This window comes from Crocodylus siamensis, chromosome 11 (assembly GCF_052110815.1).
Source record: "Crocodylus siamensis isolate JL-2025a chromosome 11, ASM5211081v1, whole genome shotgun sequence".
Lineage (NCBI taxonomy): Eukaryota > Metazoa > Chordata > Crocodylia > Crocodylidae > Crocodylus > Crocodylus siamensis.
The window spans coordinates 28,229,715-28,250,473 of record NC_143405.1 but is presented as its reverse complement, the minus strand read 5'-3'; the positions used below and the strand labels follow the sequence as shown (position 1 = coordinate 28,250,473).

At 44.6% G+C, this 20,759-nt stretch overlaps 1 protein-coding gene across 1 annotated transcript in view; it reads left to right on the top strand.

Moving 5' to 3' along the window:
* Positions 1-20,078, top strand: part of TWF2 (twinfilin actin binding protein 2) — a 106,809-nt gene extending 86,731 nt beyond the window's left edge. The window contains exons 6-9 of the mRNA XM_090021338.1: positions 5,145-5,270; positions 5,460-5,610; positions 8,552-8,673; positions 9,595-20,078. Coding sequence (XP_089877464.1) covers positions 5,145-5,270; positions 5,460-5,610; positions 8,552-8,673; positions 9,595-9,762 — 567 coding nt within the window. The 3' untranslated portion in view covers positions 9,763-20,078. The remainder of the gene's footprint in view (positions 1-5,144; positions 5,271-5,459; positions 5,611-8,551; positions 8,674-9,594) is intronic.
* Positions 20,079-20,759: the final 681 nt, after the last annotated feature.

Here is a 20,759-nt window from a genome sequence, read left to right as displayed (position 1 = left end):
GTCAGGGTTCTGTTTCCTACCTTGCTACTAACTTCGTTTGTGATCTTGTGTAACTTGCTTTGATCTTTCTAGCACTTCAGTTTTTCCATCTTTATAATAGGCATAATGATGTTTACTTCCCTTTTATAAAGTACTTTGGCTGAAAAACAAGTTTATAAGTATGCCTTATAGACAAAAAAGGCACTGTAACTGCTCAGTATGCAATTTACAATTATATATACCTGTGTCAAATCAAAACCTTCTGTACTAAACAGGTTTGTGTACCTCTTTGTGGGGAGGACTATTTCCTTGGTCAAAATTTATATAATCTTCAAGCCATTTTGTTTTCTTGGCTACTTAAAAAAAGTTGAATTTTTTTTAATGGGTAGTTTCTTCTGTTTGCATGCATACCCTCTCTTCCCCCTCCCCACATCTGACTGAACTGTCTGTGTTCCCCATGAAAAAAGAAAAACCTTCCATTTCAGACAAAGCGCAACAAGCTAACGTATCCAAAAGTTACAAGCAACTAAAGATGCAGTTTGCAGTAGAATAGTTAAGATATTCCAGTGCCCTATCACAAATGGCTTTTACAGCACATTTAGACTTTTGGTTTCCCATGGTCACTGGGGAAACTAGATTTATGAAGCTTTCCAGAAAGTCATTCTGATGTGGCTCTGTCTCCCTGTGTTCCTTGTGACAGACTGTAGTGGGTTGTTGCTGCTGCCCATCGCTGGTAGAATTCCCCCACCCTGAGGAGGTATGCCCTGTTGCCTGCAATGTGTTGTGCTTTTGAGCTGTCCCTGAGAGATTCTTTCTTTTCCCTCTCCATTGGGTCCATTCATTCTTCATATGTTGCCCTGAGTGGGATTTTTGCTGCTGCTTTTTAAACAGCCGAGCATGGAAGCTTTGTGCAGAAATGAACCACTCAGGTTACCAAGAGGAATGTGGAGAGTGCATTACTTGGTGGGTGATGAGAATTTCTGGTGAAACCATCTCTAATACTTTTCCTTTTTTCTTTTAATCTCCTTTTGACGTGGTTTTTGGTGCACCGGAGAGTGGATTTATTGACCTGGAAATTTCCTAACTAGTAGGTTGAAATTTGCAAGCATAAAATCATGCTTTTTCACAGGATCCAGAAATGTAAAAAAATGCTAATTGCCATTTTGAGAAGGGATTATGTATTATTTGTATTAGGTTAGTGCCTTCCACCCTCAGTCCCAGCAATAAGGATTGTATTGCTCTTGCATGCTTCACAACACAGAACATAACAGAAAGGAGTTGCAAAGCAAGCCCAGGAATCAGGGATTTAGGGAAATAAAACAGTAGTTCCAGGGACACTGCTTTCTGTCTATACCCTAACTCTAAACCAGGCATCCATCTATAACAAAACTAACGTTACTTTGTCAAACGAGATTATTTTTAGGAGGCGTGGCTAAGATCACATGCTGAAATACGGTAACATGCTAGAAGATGGCTGTTCACCTGGGTCAAGAAAATAGCATAGTCATTTCTTGAGTTGTGTGGGAACTAGAATTGCCATGTCACAGGAAACTCCATCATTTCCAAATTTTTGTTAGAAATCAGAACATAAACAAAATGTGAAATTTCCCATAAAATAAAAGTTTTTGAACATTTTATTTTGGGCCAGTTGAGACATTTGCTTTTGATTTTAACCCCTATATTAAAGCTAATAATTGTAACAGAAACATCATTTACAAATGAAAAATAAATGCATTTTGTCAGTGTCAAAAACTATTTCTATATGAGCTGAAATAAAGTAATAGCTTTTATTTTTCTTAAGGGGAATTTTGTGCAAAACGCACACTTTCATTTTGAATTTGACAAAATGGCATTTTCTAGTAGAAGTATGTTTCAACCAGTTTGTCTTCTCCTATTCTTATTTATTTTGAAACCCTTTGCAAAGCTGCCAGCAAATCTTTAAAACAAGACCCCTTACAACAATAAGTTGATACCATTTCTCTCAGTGAGAACCTGGCTCATGATTCTTGTGCTTGAGCAATAGCTAACTTCTTCCTCTTGTGTCTCTACACCCCATTTGACCATTTTGTTACACGTGCTTGTTTACTGTACTAATTCTGAGGCGAGCACGTCATCCAGACTTGCTCAAAATACAGAGCAGTCCACATGACTAAGTTGCCCTTTTAATGTCTGAGAGCAGATTAATTCTCTTGAAGAACTGGTCACAGTAAATTCTGTGTAGTCCTTGCCTCTCAGTTCTCATTGCCACACAAACATCACAGAAATAGTCTTCCAGGAAATTTGTAGTACTGGAAAACATGGCAATAATGGGGGGGCCACAAAAGCATTTCAGCCTTGTGGCTGGAGAGTAATACAGTTTCCTTAAAGAGGAGCTCTTCAACAAGGGGCAATAGCTCCTTTACTCCCTGGCCTCCATGGGAGAGAGACTGTCTTCAGCTGATGCCATGTGAGCTACATTACCTGGAGGGAGCTGAAGGGGCGAGGCAGCCTCCTGCCACCGGGGAAGGGGAGGTGTGCTCCTTGCTCCTGTGGGAGACCTGGGGCTATGCTAACAGCCCCAGCTGCTGTCCTGCAACTGTGACTGTTTGCTGAGCAGCAACCGGGGCTGTGTTTGACAATGCAGTTGCCAAGACTGAGGTGTCCTCAGCATGGGTCCAGCTTCAGTGGAATGCTCCTCGCTCTTTGCACAGTCCAAGGGTGACCTAGCTCTGTAAAAGGACTGGGAAGGCACAGGTGTTTTGGCTTAAATCATCCTGGGCTCCCTCGGTTGGGCTGGGCCACAGGGGGAATGCCCCTAGCATGTAGTGGGGTCAACTCCCCACTCCGTGCCTTGGGTCAGCCTCCCTGCAGGAGAGCTGCAGGGCTTGTCCTGTCTTAGAGATACCTGGTTCAGGTCAAGCCACTGGGTAATGCTCTCTTTCTTCCCTTCTCCCTTCCCCCTCTTTCTCCAACCCTTGCACAATTATAGTGTGCTGCATAGTCTGTGCACAAGGTAGAAGCACTGGCAGCTTGAATAGTCTGGATGCTGATTCAGGTGCCCAGCAGCTAGGCTTCCCACAGGGCTCCCTGACAGCTGTCTGCCGAGTGGGCCATCAGGGAGTAGACACTTTTCTTCTCCCTCTCCATGGTGGAAAGGAGGAAGAGTGGAGGACTATGGGATGCCAGGGTTCCTCAGCGCCAAGACAAGTGTACAGCCCTTTAAGCTGGTGCAAGAAAGCTTCTTGTGAGAGAGAACTTCCTGGCTAAAAGAGCTCTCATTTTTTTTGTGAAAACCAGTTTTCTTCCACGAAAAACCCCTTGAATGTCTACACTATTTTCTGTATTAGCACAGGTGTTTTCAACCTTTTTTAAGGAGAATACTCCTTCTGGTGGGTACCCCAGCGGTGTACAGGTACATGGTGGTGGCATGGCGGCGCATGGTGGCACTTTCCAAGTACCCCCACTTCCCCACACCACCACTGCATACCCCCATGGGGCCTTCCCAAGTACCCTCAGGGGTATGTGTACCTCCAGTTGACAACCCATGTACTAGCACAATGAAAGGCCTCTTTGTAGCCTTGGATAGCAGATGAAATCCATCTCTCATTCCTTCAATATTAAGTCTCTTATTTTGCAACCATATTTTTGGTAGATACTCATCATTTTGATTAAGTTTGAATTTTGTTAACATTATGGCTTTTTTGGTCCCTTCTTTCTTGCAACTTTCCTGTATGACCATGTAAATGTGTCAGTTGGAGGAGACAAGGTTCTTTGGGTAAATCCAATATCTTCTATTAGACCAACTAAAATAGTTGGAAAAATTCTTCTTTGCAAGCTGTCAGGTACAAACACCCTTCTTCAGGTAGAGGAAGCTCCTGCAGGTGTTTTATGCTCCTCCTGGATGGGATATGGGCCTTCTGGGTTGCATTATGCACAAAGTGAACTGTTTGAAGAGTGCATCAGTCTTGTCTTGCCATTTCACAGGGTCGTGAGGCAACAGTGCTAATGAATTCTAAAAAATTCAGACAAGGAGGAGGAAAATGAGTTTTTTCTAAGGCAATAATCTACATATGTTACTAATGTGGTATAATTTTCAGGTGTCTGTCTTCACAGTAACCGAGCCTGATTTGCTTAGTTTTGACATGGCAATAAACCCAGAGAATGGGGGAGAACCGAGAAAGTATTTTCTTCTTTGCCTATCCTCCCTGTGATTTCAAGTTGGTTCCCTTGGTACAATCAAGCCTCAAAGACATGGTTCCTTAATTATATGGCTGGATCAGTCCATTCAACTTGAAGAGGAGGCTTGTTGAAAAAGCCTCGTCTTGCTTCTTGTTCTGAAGGTGGCTAGACTTGACTTAACTGATACCCAGCAGCAGGGAATTCCATATTCGAGAGCTATCCTCAAAGAATGGTCTGTCCCTGAGCACTATAGCAGCCTCCATGTCCCCATCAAATGTAGTTACTAGAGAAGCAGTACCTGGTCCTACAAATAGTTCAGCCTACGGCCATTTAAGACCTTAGTGATAAGGAGCAAGACACTAAATTGTATGTGATTTTTCAAAGTTATTAGCTCTATGTTCTGATGATTCATTCCACTAAGTAGGCATAGTGCTGCTTGTTGCACCAGCGGTGGTTCCCAAGTAGCCTTCATAGTTCTTGCCAGAAATAGTGTAATAGTCTGGGTTTGAGGTGACTTGAAATGTGGATCCCTGCATGTCTGGGGATGGTGGTAGAATTTCTTGGACAATAATGGGTGGAAGAGCATACTGGAGCACTTCTGTTACAGGGGTGTCCATTTGCCTCAGGAACAGTTCAGATCTACTCTTCACTCTCTCTTTGTGATCTCGGAGTCAGTTACTTAGACTGCCCTCAGCTCCCATCTCAGCTAGGCTTAGGATCTTTCTCCAGGCTATTAATGTTCTAAAGGTCATTGATGGGATGGAATTGGTTGGCTTTGGTCAAGATGGAAAACACTGCAATTCACTTTGTGCATAATGCAACCCCAGAGGCTCTGGCAGGAGTTTCTTTCCCAGAAGGAGCCTCAGGGAAAGCATTTTTGCTCTATAAGCTGTGAGTCTCCTATCCTGGCAGTTGGAGAATAGCCCAGTTTGTGTTTGGTTTATTTCCCCTTACCCTTTTCACCTACTTTTTCTGTCTTTTCTGAATTCATGGCATTTTGTTGCCAGGTGAAGACCGAGATCAGTGTGGAGAGCAAACACCAGACTCTGCAAGGACTGGCTTTTCCTCTGCAGCGTGATGTTCAGCAAGCTGTCCAGTTACTAAAGCAGAAGAAAATCAATTACATCCAGCTGGTAAGAATGCACTTCCAGTCTCCCTTGCACTTCTTAGTTCAGCACACATTCTTCTGTTCTTTTCTTCTTGCCTCCCCTGTGCTTCCTCTGAATGAAGTCTTATAGCATTTTATTTCACATTGTATTTTATACTGACGTATCATTTGCTCCCTATGTTTCCCCTGCCCCTTTCTCTCATTTGTTAATCAGAAACTGGATCTTGAACAAGAGATCATTGAGCTGGTACATACGAACCCCACAGAGATAGTAGATCTCCCAAAAAGGATCCCTCAGGATTCTGCTCGCTATCACTTCTTCCTGTACAAACACACCCATGAGGGGGACTACCTGGAATCTGTTGGTAAGCTCTCTGCAGTGCTTGTACATCTCTGCTATGACTTGCTTGGAGCCATTTAACACATAAGCCAATGGTTGACAACTAGGCGGACTCTGTGCTTCTTGCTCCTGTGGCATTGTGGAGGGCGATATGGAGAAACAGTTAAGAGTAATGTGAGGCTGTAGGGTGGCGCAACAGGTAGAGGGAACTAGTAGCTGGCACAAGAGTGCCTACCGGTTTTTGGGAAGCGAGAAGCAGAACAGGCAAGCTGAAGAGACCTCGAGAGCACTCCCACTACGTCAGCAGCCAGAGTTTGTCCCACTTCATCAGTCCCTAATTACATTACTATTAGTTATCTGTTATGAGCTCCTCTGAGCCAGTCCTCCAGTTGAAGCCCTTATAAGCTATTCCTCAGTCCCTAAAGTCCCCAACACAAAGGATTATGGATGGACCTGAGGCAATCCAGCTGCAAGCAACAGAAAATGTAGTCATAGATTCATAGATCTAGGGTCAGAAGGGTCCTCAACAGATCATCGAATCCAACCCCCTGTCGTGGGCAAGAAAGAGTGCTGGGGTTAGATGACCCCAGCCAGATGCCTATCCAGCCTTTTAAAGACCCCCAAGGTAGGGGAGAGCACCACCTCTGTTCAAAGCCCATTCCAAATTCTGGCCATCCTTACTGTGAAGAAGTTCTTCCCGATATCCAGCCTAAATCTGCTCTCTATCAGTTTGTGACCATTGTTCCTTGTTACCCCAAGAGGCACCCTGGTGAACAGAGCATCTCCAGTTCCTTGCTGCCTCCCACTAATGAATGTATAGGTGGCCACAAGATCACCTCTCAGCCTTTTCTTGCAGAGGCCGAAGAGATAGAGTTCCTTTAGTCTCTCCTCATAGGGCTTGGTCTGCAAATCCTTAACCATAGGAGTGACCCTCCTCTGGACTCTCTTGAGGTTACCCACATCCTTCAAGAAAGTATGGTGCCCAAAACAACACAGAAGTCCAACTGTGATCTGACCAATGCTGCATAGAGGGGAAGTATCACCTCCTTGGATCTGTTCATCATGCATCTGCTAATGCATGATAAAGTGTGGTTAGCTTTGCTGATGATTTTGTCACACTGACAACTCATGTTCTTCTTGGAGTCCACTATGACTCGAAGATCCCTTTCCACTTCTGTGCTGCTGACAGGGTCATTCCCCAGCCAGTAAGTGTGGATATTTTTACACCCTAGATGCAGCTGTCTGCGTTTCTCCTTGTTGAACTGCATCCTGTTGTGTTCTGCCCACTTTTCCAACCTGTCCAGGTCTACCTGCAATCATTCCCTACCATCTGGATTGTTCACTTCCCCCACAATTTAATATCATCTGCAAATCTGGACAGAGTACACTTCATGCCCACATCCAAGTCACTGATGAAGACACTGAGGGGACAGGTCCAAGGACCTGTGCCCTGCGGGACTCCACTGCCACATCCTTCTAGGTCGATACCAATCCGTCCACCATCACTCTTGGTGCGACCCCCAGGCCAATTTGCCACCCACCAGATTGTGTAATCATCCAAGTCACAGCTCTTAATTTATTTATGAGAATGGGGGGAGATACCGTATCGAAGGCCTTCCTAAAATCCAAGTAAACAACATCCACCGCTACTCCTGCATCTAAGCATTTTGTGACATGGTCATAAAAAAAACCCCCAGGTTAGTCAGGCACTACCTATGTCAGGCACTACCTGCTATGAATCCATGCTGGTTGCCCTGCTGCATTACTTTTCCCGCTGGACTTCCACAAATATGATCCTTAATTTTTCAAAGACTCTTCCAAGGATAGAGGTGAGACTAACTGGCTTATAATTACTCAGATCCTCCTTCCTCTCCTTCTTGAAAATAGGGACCACTTTGTCCCTTTTCCAGTCCTCCAGACCCGAGCACCACAAGCACTTAAACAGCTGTGCCAAGTGTTTTGCTATGACACCGGCCAATTCCTTCAGTACCCTCAGATGAGGGTCATCTGGGCCTGCTGACTTGGACACATCCAGTCCATCCAAGTGACTCTGCACCAAGTCAGTGTCAACAGTTGGTGGGCTGGTGTCCCTCTGATGCCCATCTAAGAACCCATTGAGAGACTTATCTTGACCCTTGTTCAGGAACACCTGAGGCAAAAAACTCATTGATGAACTCAGCCTTATCCCCCTGTCTGTCACTAACTGCTCCTGTTTGTTCAGTAGGGGTCCTATGCTGCCCTGCACCTTCCTTTTACTCTCTACGTACCTAAAAAATGACTTTTTGTTGTCCTGAATTTGTGTTGCCAGCCTAAGCTCCATAGTTACTTTGGCCTTTCTAAATGCCTCCTTGCCAGTGTGGGCCAAGTAGGTATACTCCTCCTTGGTAGCTTCCCTCTGCTTCCACTACCTTTATGACTCTTTTTTTTGCCTTTAGGCTTCCCTGGATTTCTCTGTTTAGCCAAGGTGGTTTTTTGGCCCCTTTGCCCCCTTTCCCTCGTATTGGGATAGTTTCCTTCTGCGTCTGAAGGATTGCTTCCTATAGGAATGACCACCCTTCTTGGACTTGCATCTCGCCAATACGCCTATCCTACAGTGCATCACTGACTAAACTCCTATGCTCACTGAAGTTAGCCTTCCTAAAGTTAGTCCTAGAAGAAGAAAACTGTTTAGGTTCAAGAGGTTTTTTCTTTTGATATTTATGTCATTGTTATTATGACATATGAACCCTCTCACAGTGCTGTGGTAATGAATTCAGCAGAGGTCTGCATGTGTAGCATTCTCTTTATCCCACAGGTGCATGAGGTACATCTGGGTGGGACGTAGGGTTAGATTCTCTCCTGGCTTTGAGCAGGGAAGGTTGGACTAGATGATCTCTTGAGGTCCCCTGCAACCCTCATTGCCTCTTGCCGCTGTTCTTTGGCTGTTTAGACCTGGGTTTTGATAACTGGCTTGCTCTTTGTTGCAGTGTTTATCTACTCCATGCCTGGATACACATGCAGCATCAAGGAGCGCATGCTTTATTCCAGCTGCAAGAGTCGGTTGCTGGATACTGTGGAACAGGATTTCTGCCTGGAAATTGCAAAGAAGGTAAATCCATGTTTCCTGTCTCATCTTTGCCAATGCTTGGCCGTGCCAATTAAAAAGACAAGTAAAAGAGATAAGTATTGGGACCTTTGAAGGTGAACACCTGCGAGCAATGTCCTAACATTGATTTCTGTTCAAGACTAAACAACAATCTCTGGTAGGAAGTGGTACCAGTCCTATCCAACCCTGGATAGAGTGCCAGAGAACCTGTTATAGGGAACAAATCTCTTATTGACTCCTTAGCAATGAATTAGACAGGACCTAAAGTACTCCCTCCACCCCCACCCCCCTAACTTTAATGTCTGTATTTAAAAACTAACATCAAAAAAGGGGAAGACATGAGAAGAGTTTGTAGTTTGCAGTTTCCCCTTAACTGGAGGGCTTGGGTAGCACCAGTTTAGCAACGTAAGGCTGCAGTTGCTTCTGTCCTTACCTCTCGCTTCATCTTCTCACTGGAAAGGTTTAGTGTCTCTTAATTTGTGCCTCACAGAGTGAGAAATGTTACCAGAGTTCACATGAATTTACATATGGCTGCAAGGGTCACAGGGAAAACTTTGTTGAACATCTGGTAAGGAGAGTGAACGAGGAAGCTAATGGCATGGCATCAAATAGAGCATCACTGTGGAGGTAGCCACTTCCCACTGAGAGTGGTGGCTGGTGAAGACTCTTGAAAGCTAGATGTGTTTTTTGTACGGGACTGCTCAGATCCATAAGCCAAGCCAAGTGATTTGACTGGAAGGGATTATGTGTACTGGGAGAAAGGAAGTGGCTTTTCTTGTATGGGTTTTTGAAGGCAGCAATGAGATGCTCTCATCCCATGAGCCAATGGGAGAAGGCAGTGGTTCTGACACAGCAGTGGATCAGCTGTGTCAGGAGTCAGCAGCATGGAGTTAACTTCCTTTCCTTATGCTATTTCTGTTTCAGATTGAGATTGATGATGGAGCTGAGCTGACTGCAGAATTCCTGTATGACGAGGTCCACCCCAAGCAGCATGCCTTCAAGCAGGCGTTTGCCAAGCCCAAGGGACCTGTGGGGAAACGAGGACAGAAACGACTTATCAAAGGCCCAGGAGAGAATGGCGATGACAGTTAAATCCCACAGGGCAGGAGGATGGGTCAGGAACCGGTCTGTGAACAGGCAGCTTCCAGAATCACATTTCCCACAGAATCCACATCTCTGCTTTTGATCCTGTCTGCTGAACCCAAGAGGCTTTCCCTCCACCTCTTTAAAAAACAAAAAACAAACGAACAAAAACCAGATCCATAAATAGTTATGTTCATTTTGGGGAAGATGGGCAGGGAGGTGGGGGTGGGTGAGGATCTATAGAGTGTTTTTATTTCATCTTCTCCCTTGTTCTTTTTGTTGTGTAATTCCCAAGAAAAAATGGTTGGTTTTGTTTTAAATGGGGTTTAAACTGCTTCTCTTATTACTTCACCTGGCTTACCTGGTATCTGAACCAGACAAAGGGCTGATTTACTAATAAGCCATTCTGTGCGAAAGTCTTAGAAGAAATCATGTTCAGGATTTATTAAAAACAAAAGCAGAATGGTGTTTTTACTCCCCTTAAATTTATTACTACAGACCTCCATTATCCTCATAAAAGTCCCTCTGTCTTAATTTCCCTTGGTGCAAGTCTTCATAGCAGACCAATCCCCCATTACTTACATAGAAGATGGGTGCTTCTGTGAGAAAAGGATGTTGTAGTTCCATTGGTGGTATTTGGATTTGGGGAACGAATGGCTGAAAAGTTCATCTTAGCATTTTAAACCACAGCAGGGTAGTTTTCCCTCCCTTCACACTGAAGTCCATGGACTACTTGTGACTGCACTGGAGAGGTATATTGACTAGGTAAGTAAAAGCTTAGGTATTTCCCTTCCCCTGCTCCAACCAGAAAGGAGGTACCTCTTTAAGAGCTTGTCCCCTGTGTTTTATAGGTGGTAGTTTAGCTTGAATGGTATGAAGACACCACTCTAGTCTTCCATTTCACTGTTGATCTTCTTTTTTACTTAGCGTAATCATGGCTCTAGCAGAGAAGCAATATTCTGCCATAAGTTGGAAGGTTGCTAGATTCTGCTCTCCTGAAAGCACATCAAACAATTGTCTGATATTTGAAACTGTGCCAGGCAGTAAAACTAGGCTGTGTTTTCTCTGTCTGGTTGGCTTGTTCTTTTGGAGCTGTGTCAGGAGGAAATGTGAAGCTCATCATGAGCTAGAAACTAATCCCTCCCTGAGCCATCCACACATGCTGGCAGCTCGTACTTTCCTGAGCTTTAAACTACATACAGCTCAGGCCTGCAGTTTGAACTGTATATCCACCAATCCCGTGACTTCCAATCTTGGAAGACCCTGGAATACCTTTCTGGCATATTCTTTCAACCCAGATGTGTATTTTGTTACCATGCTGACTCACTGTTACCATGAAATCCACTCTTGAACCACAAGCATTCCTCCTGCATACACTGTGCTCTGAAATCCTTCCAATTCCCTAGCAACTTCCATAATCATCTCTAGTAGTGGTTTGACACCCTCTCTGCTCTTTGATCTACAGTGCTTAGCAGTTGCATCGTCAGACCACATTCCAGCACAGAGTCACTTAGACTTAGGGGAGAGATGTTGGTTATTGTACAATTTTCCTCTGATAAGTAACAGTACTATTTTGCTTTGAGTTGGGGTAGTATTAACAATTGCAGCCTTTGATGCTACAGGAAGCACCAGCAGGGGTTTGTCATTTGTAATATGCACTTTGATTAAGTAACAAATGGTGTCTGAGGGAGACTGCTGTAGCTCATGTAAACCAGGCTGGCGGAGAAGATGTCTGACAGCAGGAATGGTCCTGGGGCAGGGTGAGGTGTAGGGCTGGGGAAGCATCCTAAACTTCTTTTTGAAGAAGTGAGGAAAGCCGGTGCTGTCCAGGGTCACCCCAGCTGGAGAGCCAGAGCCTTTGCAGATGAAGTGGCGGGGGGGAGTGTTGCCTGGAAGAGCCACCTACTAGATGTTTGTTTCTCTTAGCCACAGTCTGTTGCACATGCTGCTAAATAATCTCCTTTGGGGTCCAGGATCATTGAGTTTCTAGGAAAAGAGTGAGAAAAAGCTTGACGAATACCTTTGGATCAGCCAGTCTGCTGGAAGAAATTCTGGGATGGAGAAATGTTATTTATTTTCCCAATGTTCAGCTGTCCCTTTTGAACTCCTAGTTTTGTATTTTGGCCTTGCCTTCTGCAGAGTATTATGGAAACGTTGGGGCAATCTATTCTCTGATGCTCATCACCAGGTTAAGGATTCGAAAAGATGGTTTCCTGTCTTGACCTGGTAAGAACACATGGGCTCACTTATTGACTGAAATCTTGGCTTTGGATTTTAGCCCTCATTTGCCTTACCTAGCCTAGACTACCTAGGGGGCTTCAGCTGTACATGTGCATGTTTACTCCCTCATGCTTTGAATAAGATTCCTTCTGTTCTGGTGAAGATGCAAGTGGTAATCATTCACTAGGATTCTCCATTTGCTATATGTTACCAAATCATGAAGTATTCAGACATGGGTAGGACTTTATCCTGTCTCTTCCACAGAGCCATTGTCTATATAAATGGTGTTAGAGACCTGAGGTCCTGTTTTCCCTGGAGTGAAATAGCTGCCTCTTCTTACTGCAGAGCCATTAATGATATTTTGGGACTTCAGCAAAGTATCTGACCTCCAAGATCTGTGAAAGGATTCATGTGTCAACTGGGTGCACTGCACACAGGCACACACGCACACCTCTTATATTGTGCTGCAGAATTCTCTGGGCATCTGTCTGCCATGGAGAGCTAATAAATAAGAGATCAGTGTTAGTTCTGCTGTTTACGTAATGGGTTAACTTACACTGGTGCCTCATCTTATCCCATTCTATCAGGAATGTGTACCCAGTCTTCTTGCTTTTCAGGAATGTATGGAAGGCCAGGCTAGCAAATATCTAGGACTTTCCAAAGTGGAGGCAGGTAAAAGCATTTTAATCCCTTTTCTTAGGCGTGGATTGCTCTCCCTATCGCCCTTCTGGAGATGGAGTGTTTCTGGAGGTTATATAGTGTTCTGTCAAATGTACAGACAGTTTACAAATGTCAGTATATTTGAGGAGGTGGCTGTTCTGTTTCTAGGACCCAATTAAAAAATGAAAGAGAAACAAACAGGAACTGCAATTCCCAGCAGCAATTTGGAAGTCAATTTATAGTGTAAATTGTATCATCCATACTTTGTGTCAATCCTACATTATTCAGGCCCCCCAGTTGTTGATCTCAACCTTCTGCTTTGTTAGTAGCATTGCCAAGTAACAGTAGTGGTCCAATCAGTGTCCTTCTAACCCATAATCAAGTGTAGCTGTTGCACCTATCAGAACCTCATCAAAAGAATAAAAGAAAACTGATAGCTAGTGTGCGTTCCTCTTTGTTGTCTTTCTTAAACCCTTGCTTAGGGCCAAATTCTAGTCCTGGAAAGATCTGGAATCTGTACTAAGGGTGGACTTGGTGATACTGCCCACTGGGCCCTTGGGAATGCTGTTTGGCAGGCCTTATGCGAGGTGGCTGACCAGACCAACCATTGATTTGAATTGGGTTTGTGGTAGTTTCAGTGGCTGTGACTGCATGGTTTAGGATGACTGGGTATCAGTATTTTTCTAGCTGTATAGAGGCATTTTTCAGGACTCCTAAGTGAGTCCTTTGTCCCTCTAGAGATGATCCAAAACTCTTAACAGATCCATACTGGTAGAGGTGCACCAATATATCAGTGCTATATTGGATCGGCACCAGTAAAAAAGTAAAATTAACATTATTGGCTTTTTTTGGCTGGTGTAGCCAATTAATGTACTGATGAATACAGTATGTCTTCTGGCTCTGCCCCCCAATGTTGCGTACATACATGGAGCCGCAGCATGCACGTGGCCAGGAATGCAGCCAGGTAGTGTGCATAGCAGTGCCCTGCAGGTAAGTCTGTGGAGGGGAAGTGGTATGGGGGGGGTACAGATAGAGGTCCCCATAGTGAGGGAGGCAGTGGGGCTGGGTGCACTGCCCAGACAGGGTGGTAAAGTGGACCCCAGGGCAGGGAACAGGGTGGAACCAGGGGTGGCTTCCTGGCACTGCACTCACTCCCCAGGGGAGGCATGTAGGGCATGTGCCCTCCCAGACTTGCGTGCGAGGCAGAGGTAGGCTGCTGTGGGCTTGGGGATCTCCAGCCTTTGCCTTGGGAGCTGTGCGCTAGCCACACATCCCCTGCCCACTAGCAGTGCCAGTGGCAAGTTGTCTCCTGCTGCTGGGCAGGCAGGAGACACGGCACGACCAGTGCATGGCTCCCGAGGCAAAGGCAACATGGCAGAGAACCCCGAGCCCAAAGTAGGCAGCCCATCTCTACCCTTTCCCTGCTTAGCTCTGCTCCTAAAAGTGGCCCCATACTTAAAAATGGTGGTGGTGGTGCTTGAATTAAAGCTCTTTCGACAAGTTTTAATTCAGGCAATCCTTGCTACCATTTTTAAGTGCTGGGATGCCGATTCCCTGGACAAGCCACCCACGGATCCATTCTGCTCCCCGCCTTGGCCCCTGAGTACCATTCACCACCCTGGCTGGGCAGCACCCCCACCCAGCCCGTGCCCCACTCTGTCCCTCATCGTGGGGCTCTCAATCTTCACCCTCCATGCCCCTTCACTCCCCCACACCCCTTCCCCTCCACAGACTTACCTGCAGGGCTCCATACTACCTGACTGCATTCCTGTAAATCAGTTTTGGATTAGTATTGGTTGATATACCTACTGAATAACTGGCTATCGGTATTGGCCAAGACGATCCTTATTAGTGCACCCCTATATACCAGTAGTGCTGTAAACTTATGCATGTTATAGGAAGTTAGAAAATAAATTCTGTTTTTGGCTATTACATGTTCAGCTGCAGCAGGAGCAGTCAAGGGATGAACCAGGCTCTGACAGCTTCTACAGTGCTACTACTATGTCAGAGAGGTAAATTTAGGCCAATTAAATTTGGTGTGAATGATGTAGTAGAAAATGTACCCCAAACTGCCTTTGTCTTCCATTTACTTAACAAATCCTTGCTGCTGCTATATTGGTGGTAGCTTCATGACGCACTTCCTGTGATTAAAATATAGGGGTTGCATGTTCCTGATGCATTTGGGCAACGGCGTGGTTTGAGAATTTGGAGGAAGAGAACACTTGCCTGTGGGGCCTGTTGAAAGTCCTTAGCACAGCTTCAATCTCTAAGGAACCCTCTGAATATGACACTATCTAAAGTGAAGTGTTGCAAATTTAAATCAAAATCCTCAATAGTTTGTGTCATTGTATCTACTCCATTCATTCAGTTTTGCTAAATACTTTGATATCCTTTTCTAGACTGCTTAAAACATGGAAGAGTAAGTTTCTTTATATGTCACGAAAGCTGAATTCCCTGGTGGGAAGCACTTGGCTGAAGGAGATGAAACCAAATCAAACCAAACCAACTTGCAAATAACATTCTTTCCTCTGGCACCCCTGAGGTCACCTTTAAAATCGTAGTCAAATAACAGTAGCCCTTACCTGATAGGAACATTGTGTAAGCAAGATAGACCACATCTATTCTACATGCTCCCTAAAGATCTGCTTATCTTTTAAGAAACTGGCTAGTTTCCAGATGGAGCATCTGATGGCTAGATGGCTTCTTAGGTTGTCTGCCTTGCAGCATAAGCTCTGAGTGCCACTGAGCATCTAGAATGCTTTGCTGAGGGGTTAAGAATACTATCCATATATTTACTCTTGTCGGATGCCTGCGCAAGTGTGCACACACAGCCACAGTTACAATGGTTGAACAATTCAAAGAGCCATGCTCCACCGGTTGACACTGGATTTATGACCCAGATGCCTTGTTCCAGGGGGAACCCAAAACCCTCAAACCATCCACGACCTTTCTGTTTGATAATAGGCAAATGTATTGATGCACACAGATAACAGAAAAGAATAATGCAAGCAATTCTATAGCTACCAATCCTGGGGTTGTCATCAGAGTCGAGATGCATCTGGCCATGACGTGAGCTTCACTCTGAGGTTCTCTCTTGAATGTCAGATCAGCAGCCTGGAGGTCGGAGGCCGAGACACCCCCTTCCCCCCCAGTGGGGTGGATGAGACAGGCTGGTAGTGTGCTCTCTGTCTGTGGTGCCTCTTGGGGCAGGGGGGAACGCCTCTCTGGGACCCTTTTTTGTTGCACTAAAGTCTCTGCTTTTGTATTCTTTTCCCCTCCTGATGACTCTTCATTCGTGACCATTGCTGATTAGTCTTTCTGTGGTCATCATGCTGTCCACGTTCCATCCTGTCAGTATATTCCTTTGCTTCACAAGCCCATCACATACACCCATCCTAATTTGGGCTTTTCGGGTCTTTTCCTAATTTGATCTGCTCCCCAAAACTGGATCTTTCTGCCCGCCCCCACTCTTGGACCTTGTGAGCTGGTGTCACTATCTCATGTTATGGAATAGTGTGGTACATGCCTCCAATTTCCCAGGCTATGTGTATATGTGTTGGCCTTGTTTGAGATATCCCATCTGTCTTGAAGGCTATGAAGCTGTGTGAGAACCAGACCTTTAGAAATCAATTAACCCTTGCTGCTGTCCTGAACCATTATTCTAATGCATATATATTTACCCACAAGCTAAGTCCCAAAAGCAAACCTCTAAAGATCATTTTCTAGCCATCACCACCCACAAGTTTGTTGACATGTTGATATGAGAAACCACTGGGAAAGCAAAGCATTTAGGGAGGTTTCTCTGATCCAGTTCTGGAAATATCCTGATCAGTGGGATGGGAACATTCTGGGAGAAAGTTTTGGCCAAAAACGTACTCTTTGGATTGGGAGGAACAGATAAGCCAAATCAAGGGGACCATTGAGGGAGAGTCACCTGGAAAAGTGCAGCATGCCCTGCGAGGAAGGTGAAGTATTGGGTTTTCAGCAATGAAAAGCTGAAACTTATTCACCTGTTCACTCTGTGCCCAAAGTACAGTACAGCTAGTTTGATTCCCAGAGTTGCTAAGCAGCCACTACTTGTACTGATATCAGCTGAAATTGTAAAGTTAATCTATAGAAAAATCCTTTTTCAATCTTGGATTGTATCATTGCTGGTTCTTGGAGCTTGGCTCAGGTACTGGTAGTTTTTAGGATAAAAACAACTTTATTTGTGACAGCAAATATGACCTGCTAGCTACTGACCAGTGGGCACACTGCCTATGTCTTCTTGGTGTTTCCGGCTGGACAGTCAAATTTAGTGGAAAGTTCACAAAGAGCTTATCTTTTCCATGAAAAACAAAACTCCTCCCTGCTTCGGGAGTAAGTTAAAGCTACTTTTTGTTTGTGTTTCACAGCACTTCTCCCCGCCTCTACCATAAGGACTCATCTGTTGCTTGACTTGTGGCCACTGTTTGCAAAAGAGTGTTTTCAAACATCATCCTCTATTTTCCTGGCTGTATCTAGCAGAATTTGGGTTTTGGTGAAGAGACAGCTCAAAGTTCTTATCCATATTCCAGGTTGCAGCCAGCTGCCAGAGATGCTTGTATCTATGTTCACATTTTTGTTTGCCTTAGGCAGATGATGTTTAATCATGTGTCCATTAATTACAAATGTGAGAAGTAATTTGTGATAGATGTGCCTGGGTGATAAGGTAAATGTGCTTCTGAGAAGAAATAATGAGAGAGAATCAATAAACTGCAGCTCCCAATACTCTGTTGTCCTTTATGGAGCAGGAAGACAGCCAGTTCTTCTGCAGAGCTTTGTCAACTGTAAAGATAGGTTCCTGAATGCCAGTGCAGAATGAACCAGCAGGGTTCATGATGACAGGGTGCTGAAGAGATCTGGAGTTTTACTTGTTGGGATGAAAAGGGGGCTTCTCCCCACCAAATACCATGGTCATCAATTCATGTTTAGCTGCATTGGACCCATGGCTTATACAAATGTTACCCTGACCATAGTTTACCTGGCAGCAGATGATTTAATCACACACTAAGCAGCTGCAGATTGCTGGTGGAGTGTGTCTGAGACCAGCTGAAGACGAGCAGGCACTGCATAGTAAATCTATGGATGCCCGTGTCAAAGCCATCTGTATAAATGTGGCATGATATCTGCAAGGATAAGAATTTTCACCGGGGGTGGGTTCAAGACACTGTTGGTTTGCAGCAGTAGGACAGGCAGTCGGAAAATTTCTTTGGCATTGCTGAGACTAGGTCCAGTCAAGCAGAAGAAAAATAGTGGATTTGAGGCTTGTACTCACGTCCCTGCAGTATGCAGTAATGTTTGTGTGAAAATGGGGCATGGTGGTGAAAGGTGATGCTTTGTCCTACACGAGTATATGTATCAATTTCTAATTGCCTTTTTGCTTAAAAAAGTCTGATCTTTTATTAAAAGCTTTGGATACAAGTCCTTGATTCTTCTGTTCCAATGAAAAAGCAGATACTAACTTATTGTACAACTATACCAATTTTGTAACAAAAGGAAACGGTATTAAAATAAACAGTGATTTCAAGAGCATTGTAGGCATCCTAGCTGCCTGTAAACAAATGAGTAAAAATGTGCACACACATACTAAAGTGTGCCATTAGGGAAATGCAAGTTGTACAGTACTACTAGTGGTGAACTGGGTGTTTGTTCTTCTCAGCTCTGATTGTATAGCAGTATGTGGTTGTATGGGGTTAGATTGAACAGGGACCATCTACCTTTTCAAGTTCATTGAAAGGTTCACAATTCATCCACCCCCAAACTGTCCAGTGCAGAGCATGGTAATATGGAGGAGAATGTGAGAGAACTGGAAGAAATACAAGTGCAGGAGACTGCAGCCTGATGATCATCAGGTTGAGCTGTCATGTAGATGGCTCCTGCTGTGCTTTGTCCAGCTTCCTTGTTTTCTGAGTTGTGTAATAGGAACGGTATGGCCACTCCATCTTCTTCCTCAGTCTGTGCCCTCTCCATATGCTGTTCTGCCTTTCCTCTTCAGTCGTGCAAGTGTCCATCTAGCCATACCTAAAGTTCATATGATGTCAAGCAGCAGGCCATCTCTGCAAATTCTCTCTACCTCATACTGATTCAGTCAAGATTCTGCATAGCTGCTTGGACTCAGCAGAAATGGAAGGACCTGACATGGAAATTGGTACATACATGTTTAGGGGGCTGCTGTTGTTTTATCTGTAAAATGAAAGAAAAGAATCTACCCCTTTCATATTCTGTGTCATGGCAAGGCCAGAGGTTGAGGCTTTTACCTGCTCAGATAACATTGTTTTATCTCTGCATTGGCTTGTGCAAAAACCACTACTGGTCATAGTGCCAGACCACAGACAATTTATGGTATGGACAGAGCGTGTGAGCTATAGGGCAGCCGCTGGACACGTGCCTAGTTCATGAATCTCACTAATCTACTTTCAGTTCCTTTGTGAAAAATGCTTGGGCATCCCCAGCCAGGAGCAAGAGAAAATTCAGGAAAACTTTAACTGTGTATGCTCTGTTAGGCAGAATAGGCTTGCTAACTGGATTCCCCAGGCATGGCAGCATGCTGCAAAAGGAGGACTGCCAGCACAAGGACTTCAATTCAGGTGCTGTAGTTTATAATACAGGTGACTTGGGATAACATTTTAAGGTGCTTGCAGATGTTAAAAAAACATACAAAACACCCCAAAAACACTACCAGAAAAAGCATATTACTTTGACCTGGCTCTGCAGCATCTGTATATCAGGCACTTCAATGGGGCTTTTTGGTGCTTTTATCTAAAGCCAATTCAATCAGCTATTAGATAAGAGCACCAAAAAAGCCCAACTAAAATGACCAATGTATACAGATGTCAGGCAAACCAGGTCCAACTAATACACTGCCTCTTCTGGGCATGCACTGGGCTCACCGTGGGAGTACACTGAGTTTAAAGTGTGATGCCGCTTTTTTTTTAACGTCTGTAAGTAGTCTTAATGCTAATAATAGCTTAACTCTATTTCAGTTTGCCAGTATGCTAGTTCTAAAGGGCAGTACGCTGCAATATGCACTCATGTTTGGTAGGATCTCCATCTCCATACAGCTACATACTGCTATATAATCAGAGGTGAGAAGAACAAACATTTCTGAATGTTATTTAGTAGTCGGTGCAATTTTAGTAAGACTGGGTCCCCTATTGCGTAAGCCATTTTTTTCCCATTACTTGGAATCCATTTTGGAATCAGAGGAAAAGCAGGGCTAGAGAGGATGCCAGAAGGTCTAATCCAACCCCCCTGCCCAAGGCAGCACCACCCCTGTTTATAAACTGTTGCAGTCAAGTGTTTGCCTAGTCCAGTGGTTCTCAATACTTCTAGACTCAAGGCATCCCTCATTAGACTCTTACTATTGGTTTAACTGTTTTAGTAGTGTTTGTGAAACTTTCACTGAAATAAAGTTCACCAAAGAACTTTTCAAAGTGTAAAGAACTGTTTACTTGCAAACAAGGAAAAGTGTACATTCCCTTTTAAACCCACTTCTGTTCATTCTCCAAGGACTACCCAACTTGCATCATCTAGCAGACAACCTTCTGTCTTGGTGTCCAACCTTGGGGCTTGCAAGTAGAAATCCAGCCATAATGTTGCCCCACACTCCCCATTCTCCACCAACAGAAGTTCCTGTGTTCTCCATCCATGCCAATTCCTACCAGTAGCCCCCAAACAACATAAATTACTTTACTGAAGGGGTAGAGGGGGGTGCACCCCAGGACTTTCATGATGCATCATTCTTTACCCTTTCTGGTGTGCTAGATTTAGGGTGACCCCAGGGTTCACCCACATATTTCCTGCATTGACATTACAGCTCCCCCCTGACACCGATCAACTCAGCAGACGCTGTTGCTTTCTCCTGATCTCTCCTGGCACCCCTTTGTTGACCCAGAAATGATGCCGCTCCCCATGACAATCCCCTTCCCCCCCCCCCAAATCTGCACATGTTTTTGGAGGGAAATCACCTTCCAGGTCTTTTCCACTCCCAGCACCCTGCTTATCTTTCCCCTCCCCCAGTGTTACACAGTCCTTCATGATCTAAGAATTTAGGGGTGCCTGGGGTCCCCTCACAGCTGGAGGTGAAGGCTGGCCAAGGAAGTCTT